This window comes from Saccopteryx bilineata, chromosome 3 (assembly GCF_036850765.1).
Source record: "Saccopteryx bilineata isolate mSacBil1 chromosome 3, mSacBil1_pri_phased_curated, whole genome shotgun sequence".
Classification (NCBI taxonomy): domain Eukaryota; kingdom Metazoa; phylum Chordata; class Mammalia; order Chiroptera; family Emballonuridae; genus Saccopteryx; species Saccopteryx bilineata.
In genome coordinates this window covers 225,503,680-225,523,334 of record NC_089492.1, presented here as the reverse complement: position 1 = coordinate 225,523,334, position 19,655 = coordinate 225,503,680, and the positions used below count along the sequence as shown (strand labels likewise).

At 37.0% G+C, this 19,655-nt stretch overlaps 1 protein-coding gene across 3 annotated transcripts in view; it reads right to left on the bottom strand.

Moving 5' to 3' along the window:
- Positions 1-19,655, bottom strand: part of SLC44A5 (solute carrier family 44 member 5) — a 419,099-nt gene that overhangs the window by 4,257 nt on the left and 395,187 nt on the right. For all 3 annotated transcript variants that reach the window (XM_066264971.1, XM_066264970.1, XM_066264972.1), the window contains 5 exons: positions 6,251-6,354; positions 5,136-5,209; positions 4,640-4,710; positions 4,431-4,519; positions 3,069-3,153 (listed from right to left, as the gene is read on the bottom strand). In XM_066264971.1, coding sequence (XP_066121068.1) covers positions 3,069-3,153; positions 4,431-4,519; positions 4,640-4,710; positions 5,136-5,209; positions 6,251-6,354 — 423 coding nt within the window. The remainder of the gene's footprint in view (positions 1-3,068; positions 3,154-4,430; positions 4,520-4,639; positions 4,711-5,135; positions 5,210-6,250; positions 6,355-19,655) is intronic.

Below are 19,655 nucleotides of genomic sequence, written 5' to 3'. Positions count from 1 at the left end.
AAAATGAGTGTTTTCTAACTTCTATAATACATGAATTTACCTTCCTGCTTTGTTTAGGCTTATAATAAAATGATGGTGTATTCACTGTTGAGTAGTTGGGGGGAAGTACTGGAATGATGCTAAGATTAAATTTCTTGCAAAAACATACAATTCACAGCCGATAATATCTACCAATAAACATATAAATGCAATTTGATTCTAGATTTTGACTAAGTGCATTTAAAAAGACCTGTTGTATATAATCTTTATTATAACATAAAGGATCAGAAATACTATATAAAAACATATAATCATATTTTGTAGAATATGTTTAAATTATTTTCCATCACACTCTTTTGGGAATGGTTGAATTATTTGTTTAGTATATTTTTACATTATATCTCACAGTGACTTTTCTCATACACAACATGAAAAACTGAGGAAAGATGATAGACACCAAATATTTTTGTTCTGCCTGACCAGGCAGTGGTGCAGTGGATAGAGTGTTGGGCTGGGATGCAGAGGACCCAGGTTCGAAACCCTGAGGTTGCCAGCTTGAGCGCAGGCTCATCTAGTTTGAGCAAAAGCTCACCAGCTTGGACCCAAAGTTGCTGGCTTAAGCAAGGGATCACTTGCTCTGCTGTAGTGTCCTGGTCAAGGCACATACGAGAAAGCAATCAATGAACAATTAAGATGCTGCAATGAAGAATTGATGCTTCTCATCTCTCTCCCTTCCTGTCTGTCTGTCTCTATCTGTCCCTCTTTCTGTCACAAAACAAACAAACAAAAATTTTTGTTCTTTCTTCCTTAATCATATTATCACTTATCATATGTCAACATAATTATCACCTTTGAGTTATTGGTAGGAAGTCTGATATGGACCACAGTAATAATTATCTACAACTATTATTTTTTCCTATTCTAGTACCAAAATTCTCAGAACCCTATAATATTAAAAAGATACTATGTTTCTGTAAATAAAATGCTTGCAAATGGTTAGCATTTTTAAAAACAAGTTTCCTGGCAATCAAGATATTAAGTATAAAAAGATACACAAAAAATAAAAGGCACAGTTCCACACAGTCATAATTTGGTTTAGAATATCATCTAAGAAGAGTATTTCCCAAAGTAAGATGTTGCTCATAGTAACAGCTGGGAAGAAAAGAGAAATACAAGGTGATTTCCTTTGTTTTTTATTATCAAAGACGAGTCCCCAAAAGAAAACTATTCATGTTTACTACACCATGTATTGAATAAAGCTGAAAATATACCTGATTTTCAAGAAGTTGGCAATTATTAATATAAAAGGGTTGAAAATATTTCTTACTAATCAAAAAAAATTTTTTTTCTATTTTTCTGAAGTTGGAAATGGGGAGGCAGTCAGACAGACTCCCGCATACGCCCAACCGGGATCCACCTGGCATGCCCACCAGGGGGCGATGCTCTGCCCATCTGGGGTGTTGCTCTGTTGCAACTAGAGCCATTCTAGTACCTGAGGCAGAGGCCATAGAGCCACCCCCAGCGCCCGGGCCTACTTTGCTCCAGTGAAGCCCTGGCTGCAGGAGGGGAAGAGAGAGACAGAGAGGAAGGAGAGGGGGAGGGGTGGAGAAGCAGATGGGCGCCTCTCCTGTGTGCTCTGGTTGGGAATCAAACCTGGGACTCCTACATACCAGGCCGATGCTCTACCACTGAGCCAACAGGCCAGGGCTCTTACTAATCAAATTTAAAATACTGTAAAATTTAAAATGCACAAAATTTGTCTAAATTTTCAAAGACCAGACACTAGTAGGCTCTAGACAGTTCCTGATATACATTTTGAAAAACATTTAATTACAAGAATGGGGACTATCCCAGTGGGATCTCCCAGAATTGTCCCCATGATTAGTGCTTGAGATAAGAGATCTGGGAACAGCTAAGAGTTCTCTACTCTGTCTTAGGCACTACCTTAGTGCCATGCTTCCGATCCCAGCTCAGGTGTGAGATTTATTTATGTGATATTTTGTAGGTGGCTCTTCCTAAGAAACCACTGAGGCACTAGGAAAACATTAAACATTCCAGTTTCATTTATAGCCAGAGGAAGAGCGAACTAGCATACAGAGTTCTCCTGACTTTTTTTGTCTGGTTATTGAAAATTGATTTTTAAATGTCCAGAAAGAAAAAGAAAACAAGGTCAAACCATTTTCTAGGAGTTTTGCCGTGAATATTTCTCCCTGTAGTTATTATCGTCTCTCCTGAACCCAGTGTGAACTGGATACCATGGGTCAGACTAAAAAACAAGCTTAGTTTTATACAAATGGAGTGGGCACTCTGTAATGCTCTGTAATAGAATGGTTTTATCTATTGCTCTTAAGAGCAATGTGACCGAGAAATAATCTCTCAGAGGTTATAGCTATGGGGCTAGAAAGTTCTGTTCTTTCACCTGCTGACCCTACTTTCTCTAGGTTGAAGGTGAAATCCAGATCAAGCTCCTGAGGGGCACTAGGTTCTCCAGGGCTCTGGAGAGATACTAATAGAAAACATACATTCTGTGCATGCAAGCTACACATGTCACAGAGGCACCATAAATAAGTCAGTGATGAAAGCTCTAAAGTTTAGCTCTAAGATCAGAATTGAGCTAGACCTTTCCTAGACATGCTCCTCTATGAATCCTAACCATTTGTCATTGTTACCCAATATGAATTGGTCCCTGTGTGTCTTTGAGACCATTGTCTGTGTAGCTTTATCAGAATCTATAAAGGTCCTCCTCAGAGTTTCCAAAGCCCAATCATGTCCCCAGTTCTGTTAATAAAGCACCACAGAAGCCAGTAATTATAAACTTAAAAACATTAAGAAATAGAAAAATAATTTCATGCTAACATCATACCATGAAACCTGAGGTACATTTCAGTAGCTGACTCTCCTGTGCTTTGCAAACTCCATCTTCTCAGCCTTTAAGGTTTGAAGAACATCTACTAATCTCTTTCCAAAGAAACTATGTTTTGCAGTTGCAGCCAGGGCATAACAAATTTACAAGCCAGCTATGGACATGGGTCTTAACTTTATCTTTTGGTTATCCACTGAACGGGAAAACACATATTCTGAAAACTTACAGTAGCAGATGAAAATTGTATCAATACACATTGCATAGACGCTGAAGAACCCGTGTGCAATTAGGTAAGATCCAATAATGACCGTCTGTAAATGAGTAGAGAAAAAAATGACGATGTCATTAACTGGTCTAGAAAAAAACCATAATGCAACTTTAAATGAAAGTCATGATAAGAAAGCTTTGAAATACTTGGTGTTGAAAAAAACTTTACTATAGAGAGGAAAAAATACTCAATAATAATGTTTTTGAGTGCTTTGTAGTGGGATTTAAACAAAATGTACTAGGTTATCTACCATTTTTCTTACCGCTATTCCCAGTGCCTACTAAATATATCCCATGTTTAGGATTCTGTACATGGAGGCAGTAAAGCATAGGAGCTAAGGTCATACTGCTTAGGTCTGAATCACAGCTCAGGCATTCATTCAACAAGTTACTTAACCTGTCTTTGCCTCCTCTGTAAAACTCTTGGTTGGTAAGAGAAGGGAATATGTGAATAATAATAACAGTATTTATGACACATGGATTGAGTGAATTAATATATTGTAATAGATATCAATGTATTGCGCCCAGGTCCTCTCCTGCTACCACATTTATCACCCAGTTTGGGGGGACATAGGCTGCTTCCCTCAGTACAAATTTCTGCCTCCGCCATCCTTGGGGCAATGCTTGGCCAAAGGCTACCTCATGCAGCATGCAAAGACTCAGGCCCTTTGTCAGAGTTTCCTATATTTATGTCTGAGGCCTCAGCTATAGCTGCAACTCGGGCCAGCTTCTTTCTTGGCACACACCTACCCTCCTCACGTTCCTAAAAGTTTATCTTAGAACAATTCCTAATATACCGTTTTCATGCAATCCTCTTATCTCAGAGGTTGTTTCCAAGGAACCCAATCTTAAAACAGAATGAGCCTTGGCACAAAGTAAGATCAATAATGTTACCATTGTCTCTCTTATTTCTTTTTGTTTTTTATTTTGTTATCTTTGATAAATCAGAGTCAATATTATGTAGCTACTATGGGATGAGTTGTGTTGCTTCAAAATTCAAATGTTGAAACCTAACCCTCAATGTGATGGTAATTAGAGGTGGAGCATTTGAGAAATAATTAGGTTGTGAGGATAGACCCTCATGAATAGGATTAGTGCCCTTACAGGAGGAGGTAGGAGAGATAATATCTCTCTCTACCATGTTAGAATACAACAAGGAGGTGTTCCTTTGCAAACCAGGAAGAGAGGCATCACCAGGAACCAAATTTGTGGAAATTATTATTTTGCACTTCTCAACTTTCAGGATGTGAAAAATAAATTTTTGTTGTTTAAGTCACCCAGCGTATGGTATTTTGTTATAGCAATCTAAACCAGCTCTTACCAGCAAAGGTACCCAGTAGTAATTTAAAGATGTTGGTCCTTCTATAAAGGTTGAGATTCTCTGTGTAAAGAGCAAAAAAGCCAGGACACCTACAGTGAAAAGGCAGAACATATACATTAGGCATTTGCAAAGGAATATAGTTTTTTGTAGTAACAGAGTTTTTCTTAAGTACCTTGTAAACTTTTATTATTTTTATCATTATTACTTACCTATACACCCAGCTACTAGAATTTTCCCCAGGACTAGTACAAAGTCTGTCACTTTATCCATAACTGCAACTCTGAGCAGAAAAAAACAAAGCATAATTCTTGTGTTTAAATTACATGTGTTACTTGAAATTTATAAGAACAAATAATTTGTTAGTTCATTTTGATGTGTCTTTGCTGCAACTTTATTGGGCATTTGTCAAATGTAAGGAATGAAGTTCTGGGATGAATTTCTGACTTATTTTTAAGTCATAATTTCTTGAGCAGAGGAAATAATAAAAATAAATGCCAGTGGGTGTAAAGATATTGGTGGATGATGGAAGCAACAATTCTAAGATATAAAAAGAAATTATTGATGTGACAGAGAAGATTGAAATCTATCAACTTAAAAGACAATATTCATGTCTAAAATGACTGCCAATATTTTCATAACAACTTGTGACGTATGTGATATTCAGGGTTCTCGGACTCTATTGCAATGTTCAACCCGATTACTTACTTTAAAACATTTCTTATCAGCAGATTGAAAGCATCTTTTGCTGACCTGCAGAAGTTTTTGCCGTATATTGCAATCTGAGGAAGAAAATTATTATTCTGGATTCAGTAACATACCCTAACAAGACCAACAGATAACCCAATGGCAGGAAAATGACTCAGTTCTTTGTCCCCCATAGAGCTACTCTCATTCCTCTTTCTGACATTTGGGCTTGTGGGAGACCTGGGAACCGTGTGCTCTCAACTCAGCAAGCTCTCAGAGTCATTGACAATAATGTCTGCTTCTTCAGATGCTATCTACCCTTCAACTCTCTGGGAGTTAGACAACTTCAAACAGATTATTTTTTCTTTTTTTTCCCCCCTCACATCTTAGAACATGGTTTTTGTCTTTGAAGAGTTTAGCTAAGGTTTGTTGCTGAATGGGTTAAATGTTGTACAGTTTATATTAAAAATTACTCTCAGGAAACCCATTGCCTTTTAGTACACTTGATTTACTGATTAAAAGCCCCAAGACAATATTCTCATTGGAAGTAAATTTCTCCATGACTATTTGAATCATTGCTGCTGACCTCATGTCACTGTGATAATAAGCAAGTGTCATTAGATTTTAGCTACATTTTAGAAGAATTATATTTTTGGATCTACTAATATTTAAAAATTTCTTTAGAAGCCTCCATATTTCCACAGGAAAAGAAATAAATTTACTTAGGCATTGTCAATGCCAACACATTTCAACGTAAGATTCACAAAAAGGAAGAGACCCTACTTTTAAAATATATAAATCTCAGGATTAGAAAGGTATTTTCTTCTCAGAGTGAAACATAAACTACATTATATCAACAATACACAAAATAATTTTCAATCTAGCACATTGCAAAATTTCTAAGGTAAATAATATTTTCTTTCTCCAAAGAAATAGTGAAGGTAATAATGAAGTACAGTAATATGCTATCTCAATTAAGAAAGCATAATCCTGAATTATGCAGTAGATTCATAAGGCCCTATATCCACATTCTGGTAAATTCAACTGCAAGATGTAAAAGTGCTTTAGATATGGAAATGTAGGCATGGGGTTTGGGTTTGTAAAGAATTTTAGTAAATAAGAAATAATCTACTTACCATAACATAGGCATTTCTGTTCAAATACCTTACAAATGTTTCCAAACACCAGAAACAGCATTTCAAGCAGCGTTGTAAAAATTTAGAAATGTTGTTCTGGCTATCTATGAGGAGATATTTAAATCTATTAATGATCTGCAACTAAACTCCATGAATCAAAAAATAAATGTAAACAATTCTAATGGCTTTAAAAAATTTTAAATTGCAGTAAAATATACACAAAATTTACCATTTTAACCATTTTTAAGTGTATATAATTCAATAGCATTAAGTATATTCACAGTGTTCTGAAACCATCACTATCCATTTCCAGAACTTTTCATCATCTCAAATAGAAACTCTGTACCCACTAAAAATAAGGTCTCAATCTCTCCTTCTTCCAGCCCCGGGTCACCTCTATTACACTTTCTGTCTGTATGAATTTGCCTCACCTAGATACCTTAGATAAGTGGAATTATACAGTATTTGTTCTTTTGTGTCTTGCTTATTTCACTTAACAAAGTTTTAAGGTTAATCATTTTATTCCTTGTTGGAACTGAGTAACATTCCATTGTGTGTTTATATCACATTTTGTTTATCCTTTATCTGTTAATGAAATTAGTTTGTTCCTACCATTGGCTATTATGAATAATGCTAATATGAACATCGGTGTTCAAGTGTCTGTTTGATTCTCTGCTTTCCATTCTTTTGAGTATACATCTAGAAGTGGAACTGCTCAGCACATGCCAATCTCATTTTTAACTGAGAAACTGCCATACTGTTTTCCATGGTGGTTAGGCCATTTTACATTTTCACCAGCAATATGCAAGGGTTCCAATTTATCCTACCCTACAAACACTTGCTATATTCCTTTTTTTAAACAGTAGCCATTCTAATAGACATGAAGTAGTATCTCATTATGGTTTTGATTTGCATTTTCAGAATGACTAATATCGAGCATCTTTTTATGTTCTTATTAACTATTTGTATATCTTATTTGGAACAACATATATGCAAATCCTTGTGGGAGACCAATATGATGACATAAGAGGCCCCTGAACTTCCTTCCTTCCGCAGAGGTACTGAATGTACAGCTACACATGGAGTAATTCCTCTGAGAGAAATCTAAAACTAGCTCAGTAACTCATATACATCAAGCAACCAAGAGAATTCCCACACTGAAATGGACAGAAAAGGCTGAAGCATACCATCCCATAAGTCCCACCCCCCCGCATAACACCATGCAATCGGGTTGATATATCTAATTCTCAGTTTCTCCCTAAGGAGTGAAGGATTTGGACAGCACATCTAGATTCCAACATTTAAGGCTACCGCCCAAGAGAGGGGTCTTCAAAACACTTAGCTCTGAAAACCAACATGGCTTGCATTCACAAGCGCCACAGGACTATAAAAAGCGAAGAAGCAGTTTTTAGCAGGCATGTGTGCTAGCACTAACTGTGGCTATTCCCCCAGGACTTGCACATAGGAATCAGGTAAAACACCCATTTTCCAGTCATTTTGAGGAAGGGGTCTAACTATATATTTTATAACCTGTTGCCTGAGGACCTGGTTTCTAATTTGCATGTCTCCAGGAGTTAATTATGATCCTCTATGGATCCTGGGGAAGCTGGTGGACACTTAGACCACCCTATGGCTCTAGCTGACTGCACTTATAACAATAGGTCACCATATCTCTTTGGAAAGAGCTTGTACACATGCCTGGTGCCATAGCATTTGAGACTGCTTCCCGAGGGATGGTCCCCACTTCTTCTGGCCCTGTTAGCCAACAGGTCTTGCATTCAGGACTCCTCAGGACTATAGCAAACAAAGAAGCAGTTTTTAAAAGGTGCAGGAACATCCTCCTCAATCCCGCCACCACAGCTATATATCCTGTCTCTGTGCAGAGGGAACAGGTAAAACGACCCACCTCCCACTTTCTCCCTGAAAAGGGCTAAACTACATACTTACCTAGCTGCTGGCTGAGCATCTGGCTTATACTCAGCCTGCATCTACGTTTTGCCCATGACCCTCCCCTTTGAGGCACTGGCAGGTCTTAGCAACCTTCAATTATCAGGAGCCACCAAGAATAACTATGGTGGCTAAGACAATTGCAAAGTTTTGAGGGAACAAGAAGCATGCAGCTGGCTGATTGATGACATTCACCTCCTATGAGACCAGTCTGACATACCGGGATGTAAGAAAATGGCTGAGAGATTAAACTGCAGTTTTGAGACAAGTCTTTGGTATGGACTTTGGAACTCCAAGTCCTGCAGGGGCAGAACACTACTCCGGCAAGCACTACTAGGATTATTTATAGGAAGTAGCTGATCCCTATAGCCATTTTCCTACATGCCTGGGGGGCATCGGTAGGTTATCCTTCTCAGCACCTGAATCCATTGTAGACTAATTTGACCCAGACTCTGCTAATCTGCTTGATGAGCAGAGATCAATAAATACAATGAGGTTGCAGAGAACTGGGCTCTCAGTCCTAGAGGCTGGGAGTCCCCTGTACCCATCTTTTCTGTATATTGTGTCTTGTGTGTGTGTTTTCTTAAGTCCTGCAGCACCTTCCTTTTGTGCACACCCACTGCTGAGCTGGTCTCAGCACCTGGAGAGGTGGCTTTTTTAATCTAATGCATATTAACCAACACAGAAAGCCAAGAAAAAATAAATAAGGAAATAAGTTTCAAAGAAACAGTAACAAGATACATCTCCAGAAACTGATCTTAATGAAACAGAGATAATGGTCATAAAAGTACTCACTGAGGTCAGGGGAACAATGCATAAACAAAATGAGAATGTCAACAGAGAAATAAAAAACACACACACAAAAGTCAAATAGAATTCATAGAGCTGCAGAATATAATAATTGAACTAAAAAATTCAACAGAGGGATTCATATCAGACTAGATCAAGCTAAAGAAAGGATCAACAAACTTAAAGATAAGACAGTGGAATTCATCCAATCAGAGGAACAAAAAGAAGAGTAAGGAGTTAAGTTAGCTTAAAGACCCAATGGGATACCATCAAGAAGACCAATATATATGTACTAGAGGTTCTAGAAGGGGAAGAAAGAGAGGCAGAAAGCTTATTCAAAAAAATAATGGCTGAAAACTTGCCCAACATGGGGATGCAAACAGACATCCAAATCCAGAAAGCCCAAAGGGTACCAGAAAAAATGAACTTAAAGACACTCACACTGAGACACACAGAATTAAATCTTCAAAATTCAAAACAAAGTTAAAGACAACAGAAAAAAACAACAACTTGTCACTTATAAAGGAATCTCCATAAGAATGTCAGCAGATTATTCAGCAGAAACTTTGCAGGTCAAAATGAAATGGAATTATATACTCAAAGTACTGCAGAAATAACTGCCAACCAAGAAACTGCATGTCGTTGTTGTCCTTCAGAATTGAGACATAGAGTATTTCAGACAAACAAAAGCTGAAAGAGTTTATCACCACTAGACCAACTTACAAGATTTGTTAAAGGGAATTCTTTAAGAAGAAACAAAGCAATGCTAAATAGTAACTTGAAAATATATAAAAATATAAAACTCACTGGTAAAGGAAAATATAGTTAAATTCAGAACACGCTAAAAATTTAATGGTGGTAAGTTACTTACAACTCTAGTATGAAAGTTGAAGGACAAAGTATTAAAAATAACTATAACTGCAATAATTTGTTGATACACAATGTAAAAATATGCAAATTTGGACATCAAAAACAATGTAGTGTATAATATGTGTGTGTGTGAGGGTGTAAAGCTGTTGAGCTTTTGCATGAGTTTGAAGTGTTTGAAGTTAAGTTGTTATTAGCTTAAAATAGATTGTTATAACTATAAGATGTTTTATGTAAACTTCATGATAACTATAAACCAACAATCTATAGTAAAGATAAAGAGAAAGGAATCAAAGCATACCAATACAGAAAATCATAAAATGCAAAGGAAGAGAAGAAGAGAGAAATACAGGTTTATAAAACAGCCAAAAACAATTAACAAAATAGCAACAGTAAGTTCATAGCTATCAAGAATTATACTTAAATATAAGTGGACTAATTTCTTCAACTAAAAAATGTAGAGTGGCTGAATGAATTAAAAAAGAAGACATAACTATCTGCTACCTACAGGAGTATCACTTCACCTTTAAAGATACACACAGACTGAAAGTAAAGAACTGAAGAAATATTTTTCATGTAAAGAAACCAAAATAAAATGGGTATATTTATACAATATATCAGATAAAATAAACTTTCAGACAAAAACAAGAAGACACAAAGGTCATTATACAATGATAAGCAGGTTTATTCATCAAGAGCATATAAAATTGTAAATTTTAATATAGCCAATATTGGAGCATTAAAATATAAAAAGCAAATATAAATTGTTATGAAAGGAGAAATAAACAGCAATATTTATGGTAGGGGATTTCAATACTCTTTCAACAGATCATCCAGAAAGAAAATAAAAAGCAAAGCATTAGACTTAAATTAAATGTTAGACCAGGAGAACTTAGCAAACACTTACATTACATTCTATCTTACCACAGCTAAATATATGTTCTTCTCAAGCACACATGCAACATTCTCCCAGATAGATCATGTTAGGCTACAAAACAAGTCTTAATAAAAGTAAGAAGATTGAAATCATATAAAGCATCTTTTCTGACCACAGTGGTATGAAACAAGAAGACAACTAGAAAATTCATCAATATGTGGAGATTAAACAACATGACAATTGGTCAAAGAAAAAACAAAATAGAAATCAAAGAGTGTTTTGAGACAATGAAAATGAAAACACAACATATCAAAAATACAGAATGCAGTAAAGAATTTTTAAGAGAGAAGTTCATAGCAATAAATACCTAAGTGAAGAAAAAGAAAGATCTCAAACAATCTAACTTTATATTTCTGGAAACTAGAAAAAGAATAAATTGAGCACAAAGTTAGTAGAAGAAAAGAAATAGTAAATATCAGAGTGTAAACAAGTGAAATAAAAAATAAAAAGACAAGAGAAATATCAGTAAAGGGATAGCTGGGTTTTTTTTTGAAAAGAGAAAATAGATAGTTAGCTAGACCAATTAAAACAAAGAAGAGAGAAGACAAATACAAAAATGAAAGAGAAATTATTGTAACTGATAGCCCAAAAATACAAAAATCATGAGATTACAATGGATAATTATACACCAACAAATTAGATAACTTAGGAGACATAGATAGATAAATTCTTAGAAACATGCAACATACCAAGTCTGAATCATAATGAAATACAAAATTTCATTTGAATCAGTGATCAAAAACCTCCCAACAAAAAAGTAGATGGCTTCACTCATGAATTTTACCAAACATTTAAAGAAAAATACCAACCCTCCTCAAAATCTTCCCCAAAAATAGAAGTATAGGAAACATTTGCAAACTTATTTTGTGAGGTCTGTATTATACTGATACCAAAGCCAGACAAGAACATAACAAGAACCCTGGCCGGTTGGCTTAGCGGTAGAGCATCGGCCTGGTGTGCGGGGGACCCAGGTTCGATTCCCAGCCAGGGCACATAGGAGAAGCGCCCATTTGCTTCTCCACCCTCCCCTTCCTCTCTGTCTCTCTCTTACCCTCCCGCAGCCGAGGCTCCATTGCAGCAAGGATGGCCCGGGGCGCTGGGGATGGCTCCTTGGCCTCTGCCCCAGGTGCTAGAGTGGCTCTGGTCGCGGCAGAGCAACGCCCCAGAGGGGCAGAGCATCGCCCCTGGTGGGCAGAGCTTCGCCCCTGGTGGGCGTGCTGGGTGGATCCCTGTCGGGCGCATGCAGAAGTCTGTCTGGCTGTCTCTCCCCGTTTCCAGCTTCAGAAAAATACAAAAAAAAAAAAAAAAAGAACATTACAAGAAAAGAAAATTTCAGGCCAATATGCCTGATGAATATAAATGCAGAATATTAGCAAACTAACTGGGTATAGTAGGCTTCAATACAATCAACACCATATATGACAAGCTCACAGCTAACACCATACTCAATAGTGAAAAGGTGGAAGCTTTTACTCTAAGATCAGGAACAAGACAAACATACCTACTCTCTCCACTTGTATTCAACATAGTACTGGAAGACCGAGCCAGAACAATTAGGCAAGTAAAAAAAAAAAAAAAGACATTCTAATCAGAAAGGAAGCAGTAAATTTGTCTCTATTTGCAGATAATATAGCATAATATATACAAAAAAGCTTACTGTCTCCACCAAAAATCTATTAGACCATAAATTCAGTAAAGTTTCACAAAACAAAATTAATTTATAAAAATCAGTTATATTTCTATACATTAACCACTATTAGAAAGAGAAATTAGAGTGACGTCACGGAAATGGCGCCGTGAGCAGCACGTCCGACAGCTCTCCCCTAAATCACAACAAATTTATCAACTAGAAACAGAAAAATTTATCCTCGGAGCATTCCGGAGTTCCACACAAACTGATAGCGAAAGGACTGTTATCACTTGAATCTGAGAGACGAGGGTGTGGAGGAAGCACTTGAATCTGAGAGACGAGGGTGTGGAGGAAGCTACCGCAGGGACATTCATTCAAGCCGCGAGGTTGTGCGCCTGTGGTGAGTCAGCCCACACTCAGGAGCCGCGAGCAGCCGCGGGCGCGCGCCCGGTCCGGTTGCAGAGCGAGCACCGCTAACGTTCCCAGCGGCCCCCGCACTGCGAGTGAGAGTCGCCAGCCACCGGTGCCCGGAGCACCCCATTCGCGCGCATGCCCTGGGCATTCCACGTGCCCAGAGCGCCCTACTGGCCCGCACACCCAGGGTGCCCCATTATCCTGTGCCTGGTGCGATCCAGCCGCCAGCGGCAGGGTGAGAGGGAGAGGCACCAGGGTGGTCTTACCTACTTGGGAGATTCTCTCCATGGGCGGGGCACCTCACCCAGCCATTCAAGCTAACAATCAAGCATTGGGGGAGGGGCGCGCGCAGGCAGCCTAAAATACCTTTGGGAGCACAGCTGCGACCCAATCACTGAAATTAGCTTAACCCATGAAATCTGTGCACCCTCGGTTCTAATTGATAAGATCTCTCTCAGTTCAGCAACCCAAGACAAGAGGCGTGATATTTTTTAGTGCCTCTCGCTAAAGGGGCGGGGGCAACTTCTGATTGATAGAGCCTCCATATTCAGGGATAAACGCTAACAAGAAGGACTTGGCAGATAATAAGATCTATACTACACTAGTCGCAAGCAGAGACTAGTGCCTCTTCTTCCCAGCAAAAACAGGCTACAAAGTGTGGAAAGCCTGGGTTGAGAGGTCCAACTGAATGATAGGTGCTGAACAGTCACCTTGACAACAATTGACTCCCACCCCCGCCTGATTACACTGGAGGCCCTGACTACCAGAGCCTTTCCCAAAGCCTTGCACTGAGTGGGGATAGAGTGGGGATTTCCCAGCTCTTTGAGCCTCTTACTCCCCAGGCAGAAGCAGTTGCAGCCTTATAGCTGGATCACCAGGCTGCTAATTCAGAAAGGGGGGACTAGGAGAGAGAATCCAGGAAAGCAAACTCTCTCATCGTTGGACCCTGCAAACGCCAACAAGCCTTGACTACCAGCAAGACTAAAGCCAATTATATGACATTGCCATAGAATCCCATCAACTGCAAATCCCTACCTAAGTGTGACACAGGGGCAGAGCCTGGGGTACAGAGTCACCGACCAGGAAGAGGGAGAGAAAAGAAAAAGGAAGAAGTTAACCTCTCAAAATCAAGAAAAATCCACAGACTTTACAACTTGTTCCACTAATTTTTTTTTGTTGTTGTTTGTATCTTCTATCTTTTTTGCCTTAATTTCCTCCACCTCGGTCCTTCTATTCTCTGCCCATCTTATGCTTCCCTTTTCTTGAACTACACTACCCATGAGTGTTATATTTTATTTCTCTTCTTCATCCTCACCCTCCTTTAAGGTTATACTCCAAAACACTTAACTCTCACTCTTTCCTCTTTTGTTTTTGTTTGTTTGTTTGTTTTGCTTTATTTTGTTTTTTTTCTTTTCCTTTTTTATTTCTTCCTTCGTTTTTCTCTTTTTCTTACTTTTTATTTCTATTCGTTTTTTCTTCTCTCATTTTACTTTCCTCCCATTTAATCCTCAATCACGAACAAATTAGTTAATTTGGGACTCAAGGCTTTTTTTGGCTTTATTTTTCTTTTTGCTTTTGTTTTTATTTTTTTCTTGTTTGTTTATTTTTGTGGCATTTTGGGTCCTCCCAACCCAAGGTCTCCATTGTATTTAGTCTTCGCTCCACTTAATACAATAGATTTTTATTTATTATTTTTATTTTTCTCTTCTTTATTATTCTTTTTTGGTCCTTTTTTCTGGTTCCCTCTTATCCCTCTCATTATATCTCTTAGTTGACCATCACTTACAAGCAAATCATCTTATGCTTGTCTAAGATTTTCTTCCCTTTTTTTTTTTTTTTTTTGCATTTAATAGGTCCTACACCCTTTTTTTTGCCCCTTGAACTCTTCACCCCAAATCAGGCCCTCCATTATAGGCATGATATTTCCCTGAGGAGGGGAGAGGAGGGAAAGAGAAGAAAGAAAAAAGGGGGAAATAATAAATTATTACTGTTTTTTTTTGTGGGGTGTTTTACCTTTTTTTTTTTTACTTTTTACTCTTTATTAATTCTAATTAGTGCTATCAACAAGACCACCCTCAGATGCCGATAAGAAAAAGGAAATCGAATATTATGGATACAAAAGAAAGAGAGGTAACACAAATAGATGTGGAAAAATCTATGGAGAAAAGACTTAACATATTGGAAGCCTTGGAGCTAAATGACAGAGAATTTAAAATAGAAATCTTAAAAATACTCAGAGATATACAAGAAAACACAAAAAGGCAATATAGGGAGATCAGAAAACAACTCAATGAACACAAAGAATATATTACCAAGGAAATTGAAACTATAAAAACAAATCAAACAGAAATGAAAAACTCAATTCACAAGCTGAAAAACGAGGTAACAAGCTTAGCTAACAGAACAGCCCAGATTGAAGATAGGATTAGTGAAATAGAAGACAAACAACTTGAGGCACAACAGAGAGAAGAAGAAAGAGACTCAAAAATAATAAAAAACGAGAAAGCCCTACAGGAATTGTCTGACTCCATCAGAAAGAATAACATAAGAATAATAGGTATATCAGAGGGAGAAGAGAAAGAAAATGGAATGGAGAATATACTCAAACAAATAATAGACGAGAACTTCCCAAGCCTGTGGAAGGAACTAAAGCCTCAAATTCAAGAAGCAAACAGAACACCGAGTAACTTAACCCCAACAAACCCACTCCAAGGCACATCATAATAAAGATGACACAAACCAATGACAAAGAAAAAATTCTCAAGGCAGCCAGGGAAAAGAAGAGTACAACATATAAAGGAAGGCCTATTAGATTATCATCAGATTTCTCAGCAGAAACTCTACAAGCTAGAAGAGAGTGGACCCCAATATTTAAAGCCGTGAAAGAGAGGAACTTTCAGCCAAGAATACTATACCCATCAAAGCTATCCTTCAAGTATGAAGGAGATATAAAAACATTCACAAATACAGAAAAGATGAGAGAATTTATCAACAGAAAGCCCCCACTCCAGGAAATACTAAGGGGGGTTTTCCAACCAGATTCAAAGAACAAAAGAAAACAACACCACAAGTAACAGCTCCACCAAGAACACAATAAAACCAAACTTAAACTGTGACAACAAAGGAAAAAAAGGGGGGAGAGGATGGAGATTAACAGTAGCAAAGGATGATGAAGTGCAGAAATACTTATAAGATAGGGTACTACAATGAATATGGTAGGTACCCTTTTCATTACTTAATGGTAACGACCCTTAAAAAAACCACCACAAAAACACTTGACTTAAAAAAGGTAGCAACAGAGGAAAGAAGTATGGAACACAAACAAACAAAAACAAATGATAGAAAAACAAAAGAGAAGAATCAAACTAGATACAAAACTAACAGAAAGCAATTTATAAAATGGCAGTAGGGAACCCACAAGTGTCAATAATTACACTAAATGTAAATGGATTAAACTTACCAATAAAAAGACACAGAGTAGCAGAATGGATTAAAAAAAAAATCCAACTATATGCTGCCTACAAGAAACACATCTAAGCAACAAGGATAAAAACAAATTCAAAGTGAAAGGCTGGAAAACAATACTCCAAGCAAACAACACCCAAAAAAAAGCAGGTGTAGCAATACTCATATCTAATAATGCTGACTACAAGACAGAAAAAGTACTCAGAGACAAAAATGGTCATTTCATAATGATTAAGGGGAAGTTGAATCAAGAAGACATAACAATCCTTAATATATATGCACCAAACCAAGAAGCACCAAAATATATAAGACAGCTACTTATTGACCTTAAAACAAAAACTAACAAAAATACAATCATACTTGGAGACCTCAATACACCGCTGACGGCTCTAGATCGGTCATCCAAACAGAGAATCAATAAAGATATAGTGGCCTTAAACGAAATACTAGAACACCTGGATATGATAGACATCTACAGGACACTTCATCCCAAAGCGACAGAGTATACATTTTTCTCTAGTGTACATGGAACATTCTCAAGAATTGACCATATGTTGGGCCACAAAGACAATATCAGCAAATTTAGAAAAATTGAAATTGTACCAAGCATATTTTCTGATCATAAAGCCTTGAAACTAGAATTCAACTGCAAAAAAGAGGGGGAAAAACCCACAAAAATGTGGAAACTAAACAACATACTTCTAAAAAATGAATGGGTCAAAGAAGAAATAAGTGCAGAAATCAAAAGATATATACAGACAAATGAAAATGAAAATACGACATATCAGAATCTCTGGGATGCAGCAAAAGCAGTAATAAGAGGAAAGTACATATCACTTCAGGCCTATATGAACAAACAAGAGAGAGCCGAAGTAAACCACTTAACCTCACACCTTAAGGAACTAGAAAAAGAAGAACAAAGACAACCCAAAACCAGCCGAAGAAAGGAGATAATAAAAATCAGAGCAGAAATAAATGAAATAGAGAACAGAAAAACTATAGAAAAAATCAATAAAACAAGGAGCTGGTTCTTTGAAAAGATCAACAAAATTGACAAACCCTTGGCAAGACTCACCAAGGAAAAAAGACACAGGACTCAAATAAATAAAATCCAAAATGAAAGAGGAGAGATCACCACAGACATCATAGATATACAAAGAATTATTGTAGAATACTATGAAAAATTATATGCCACCAAATACAACAATCTAGAAGAAATGGATAAATTCCTAGAACAATACAACCTTCCTAGACTGAGTCATGAAGAAGCTGAAAGCCTAAACAGACCAATCAGCAGGGAGGAAATAGAAAAAACTATTAAAAATCTCCCCAAAAATAAAAGTCCAGGCCCAGACTGTTATACTAGTGAATTCTATCAAACATTCAAAGAAGACTTGGTTCCTATTCTACTCAAAGTCTTCCAAAAAATTGAAGAACAAGCAATACTTCCAAACACATTTTATGAGGCCAACATAACCCTCATACCAAAACCTGGCAAGGATGGCACAAAGAAAGAAAACTACAGACCAATATCTCTAATGAATACAGATGCTAAAATACTAAACAAAATACTGGCAAACCGAATACAACAACATATTAAAAAAATAATACATCGTGATCAAGTGGGATTCATCCCAGAATCTCAAGGGTGGTTCAACATACGCAAAACAGTTAACGTAATACACCATATCAACAAAACAAAGAACAAAAACCACATGATCTTATCAATAGATGCAGAAAAGGCTTTTGATAAAATACAACACAATTTTATGTTTAAGACTCTCAACAAAATGGGTATAGAAGGAAAATATCTCAACATGATAAAGGCCATATATGATAAACCATCAGCCAACATCCTATTAAACGGCATAAAACTGAGGACTTTCTACCTTAAATCAGGAACAAGACAGGGTTGTCCACTCTCTCCACTCTTATTCAACGTGGTGCTAGAAGTTCTGGCCAGAGCAATCAGACAAGACAAAGAAATAAAAGGCATCCATATCGGAAAAGAAGAAGTAAAGCTATCACTTTTTGCTGATGATATGATCCTATACATCGAAAACCCGAAGGACTCCACAAAAAGATTATTAGAAACAATAAACCAATACAGTAAGGTCGCAGGATACAAAATTAACATACAAAAGTCCATAGCCTTTCTATATGCCAACAATGAAATATTAGAAAACGAACTCAAAAAAATAATCCCCTTCACGATTGCAACAAAAAAAATAAAATACCTAGGAATAAACATAACAAAGAACGTAAAGGACCTATATAATGAAAATTACAAAACATTGTTAAGGGAAATCGAAAAAGATACAATGAGATGGAAAAATATTCCTTGTTCTTGGATAGGAAGAATAAATATTATCAAAATGGCCATATTACCCAAAGCAATATACAAATTTAATGCAATTCTCATCAAAATCCCTATGAGATTTTTAAAGAAATGGAACAAAAAACCATCAGATTTATATGGAATTATAAAAAACCCCGAATAGCCAAAACAATCCTAAGGAAAAAGAATGAAGCTGGGGGCATTACAATACCTGACTTTAAACTATAGTATAGGGCCACGATAATCAAAACAGCATGGTATTGGCAAAAAAATAGACACTCAGACCAATGGAACAGAATAGAAAGCCCAGAAATAAAACCACATATATATGGTCAAATAATCTTTGATAAAGGGGCCAACAACACACAATGGAGAAAAGAAAGCCTCTTCAACAAATGGTGTTGGGAAAACTGGAAAGCCACATGCAAAAGAATGAAACTCGACTACAGCCTGTCCCCGTGTACTAAAATTAATTCAAAATGGATCAAAGATCTAAATATAAGACCTGAAACAATAAAGTACATAGAAGAAGACATAGGTACTAAAATCATGGACCTGGGTTTTAAAGAACATTTTATGAACTTGACCCCAATGGCAAGAGAAGTGAAGGCAAAGATAAACGAATGGGACTACATCAGAATGAAAAGTTTTTGCTCAGCAAGAGAAACTGATATCAAAATAAACAGACAGCCAACTATATGAGAACTGATATTTTCAAACGACAGCTCAGATAAGGGCCTAATATCCAAAATTTACAAAGAACTCATAAAACTCAACAACAAACAAACAAACAATCCAATAAAAAAATGGGAAGAGGACATGAACAGACACTTCTCCCAGGAAGAGATACAAATGGCCAACAGATATATGAAAAGATGCTCAGCTTCATTAGTTATTAGAGAAATGCAAATCAAAACTACAATGAGATACCACCTCACTCCTGTTAGATTAGCTATTATCAACAAGACGGGTAATAGCAAATGTTGGAGAGGCTGTGGAGAAAAAGGAACCCTCATTC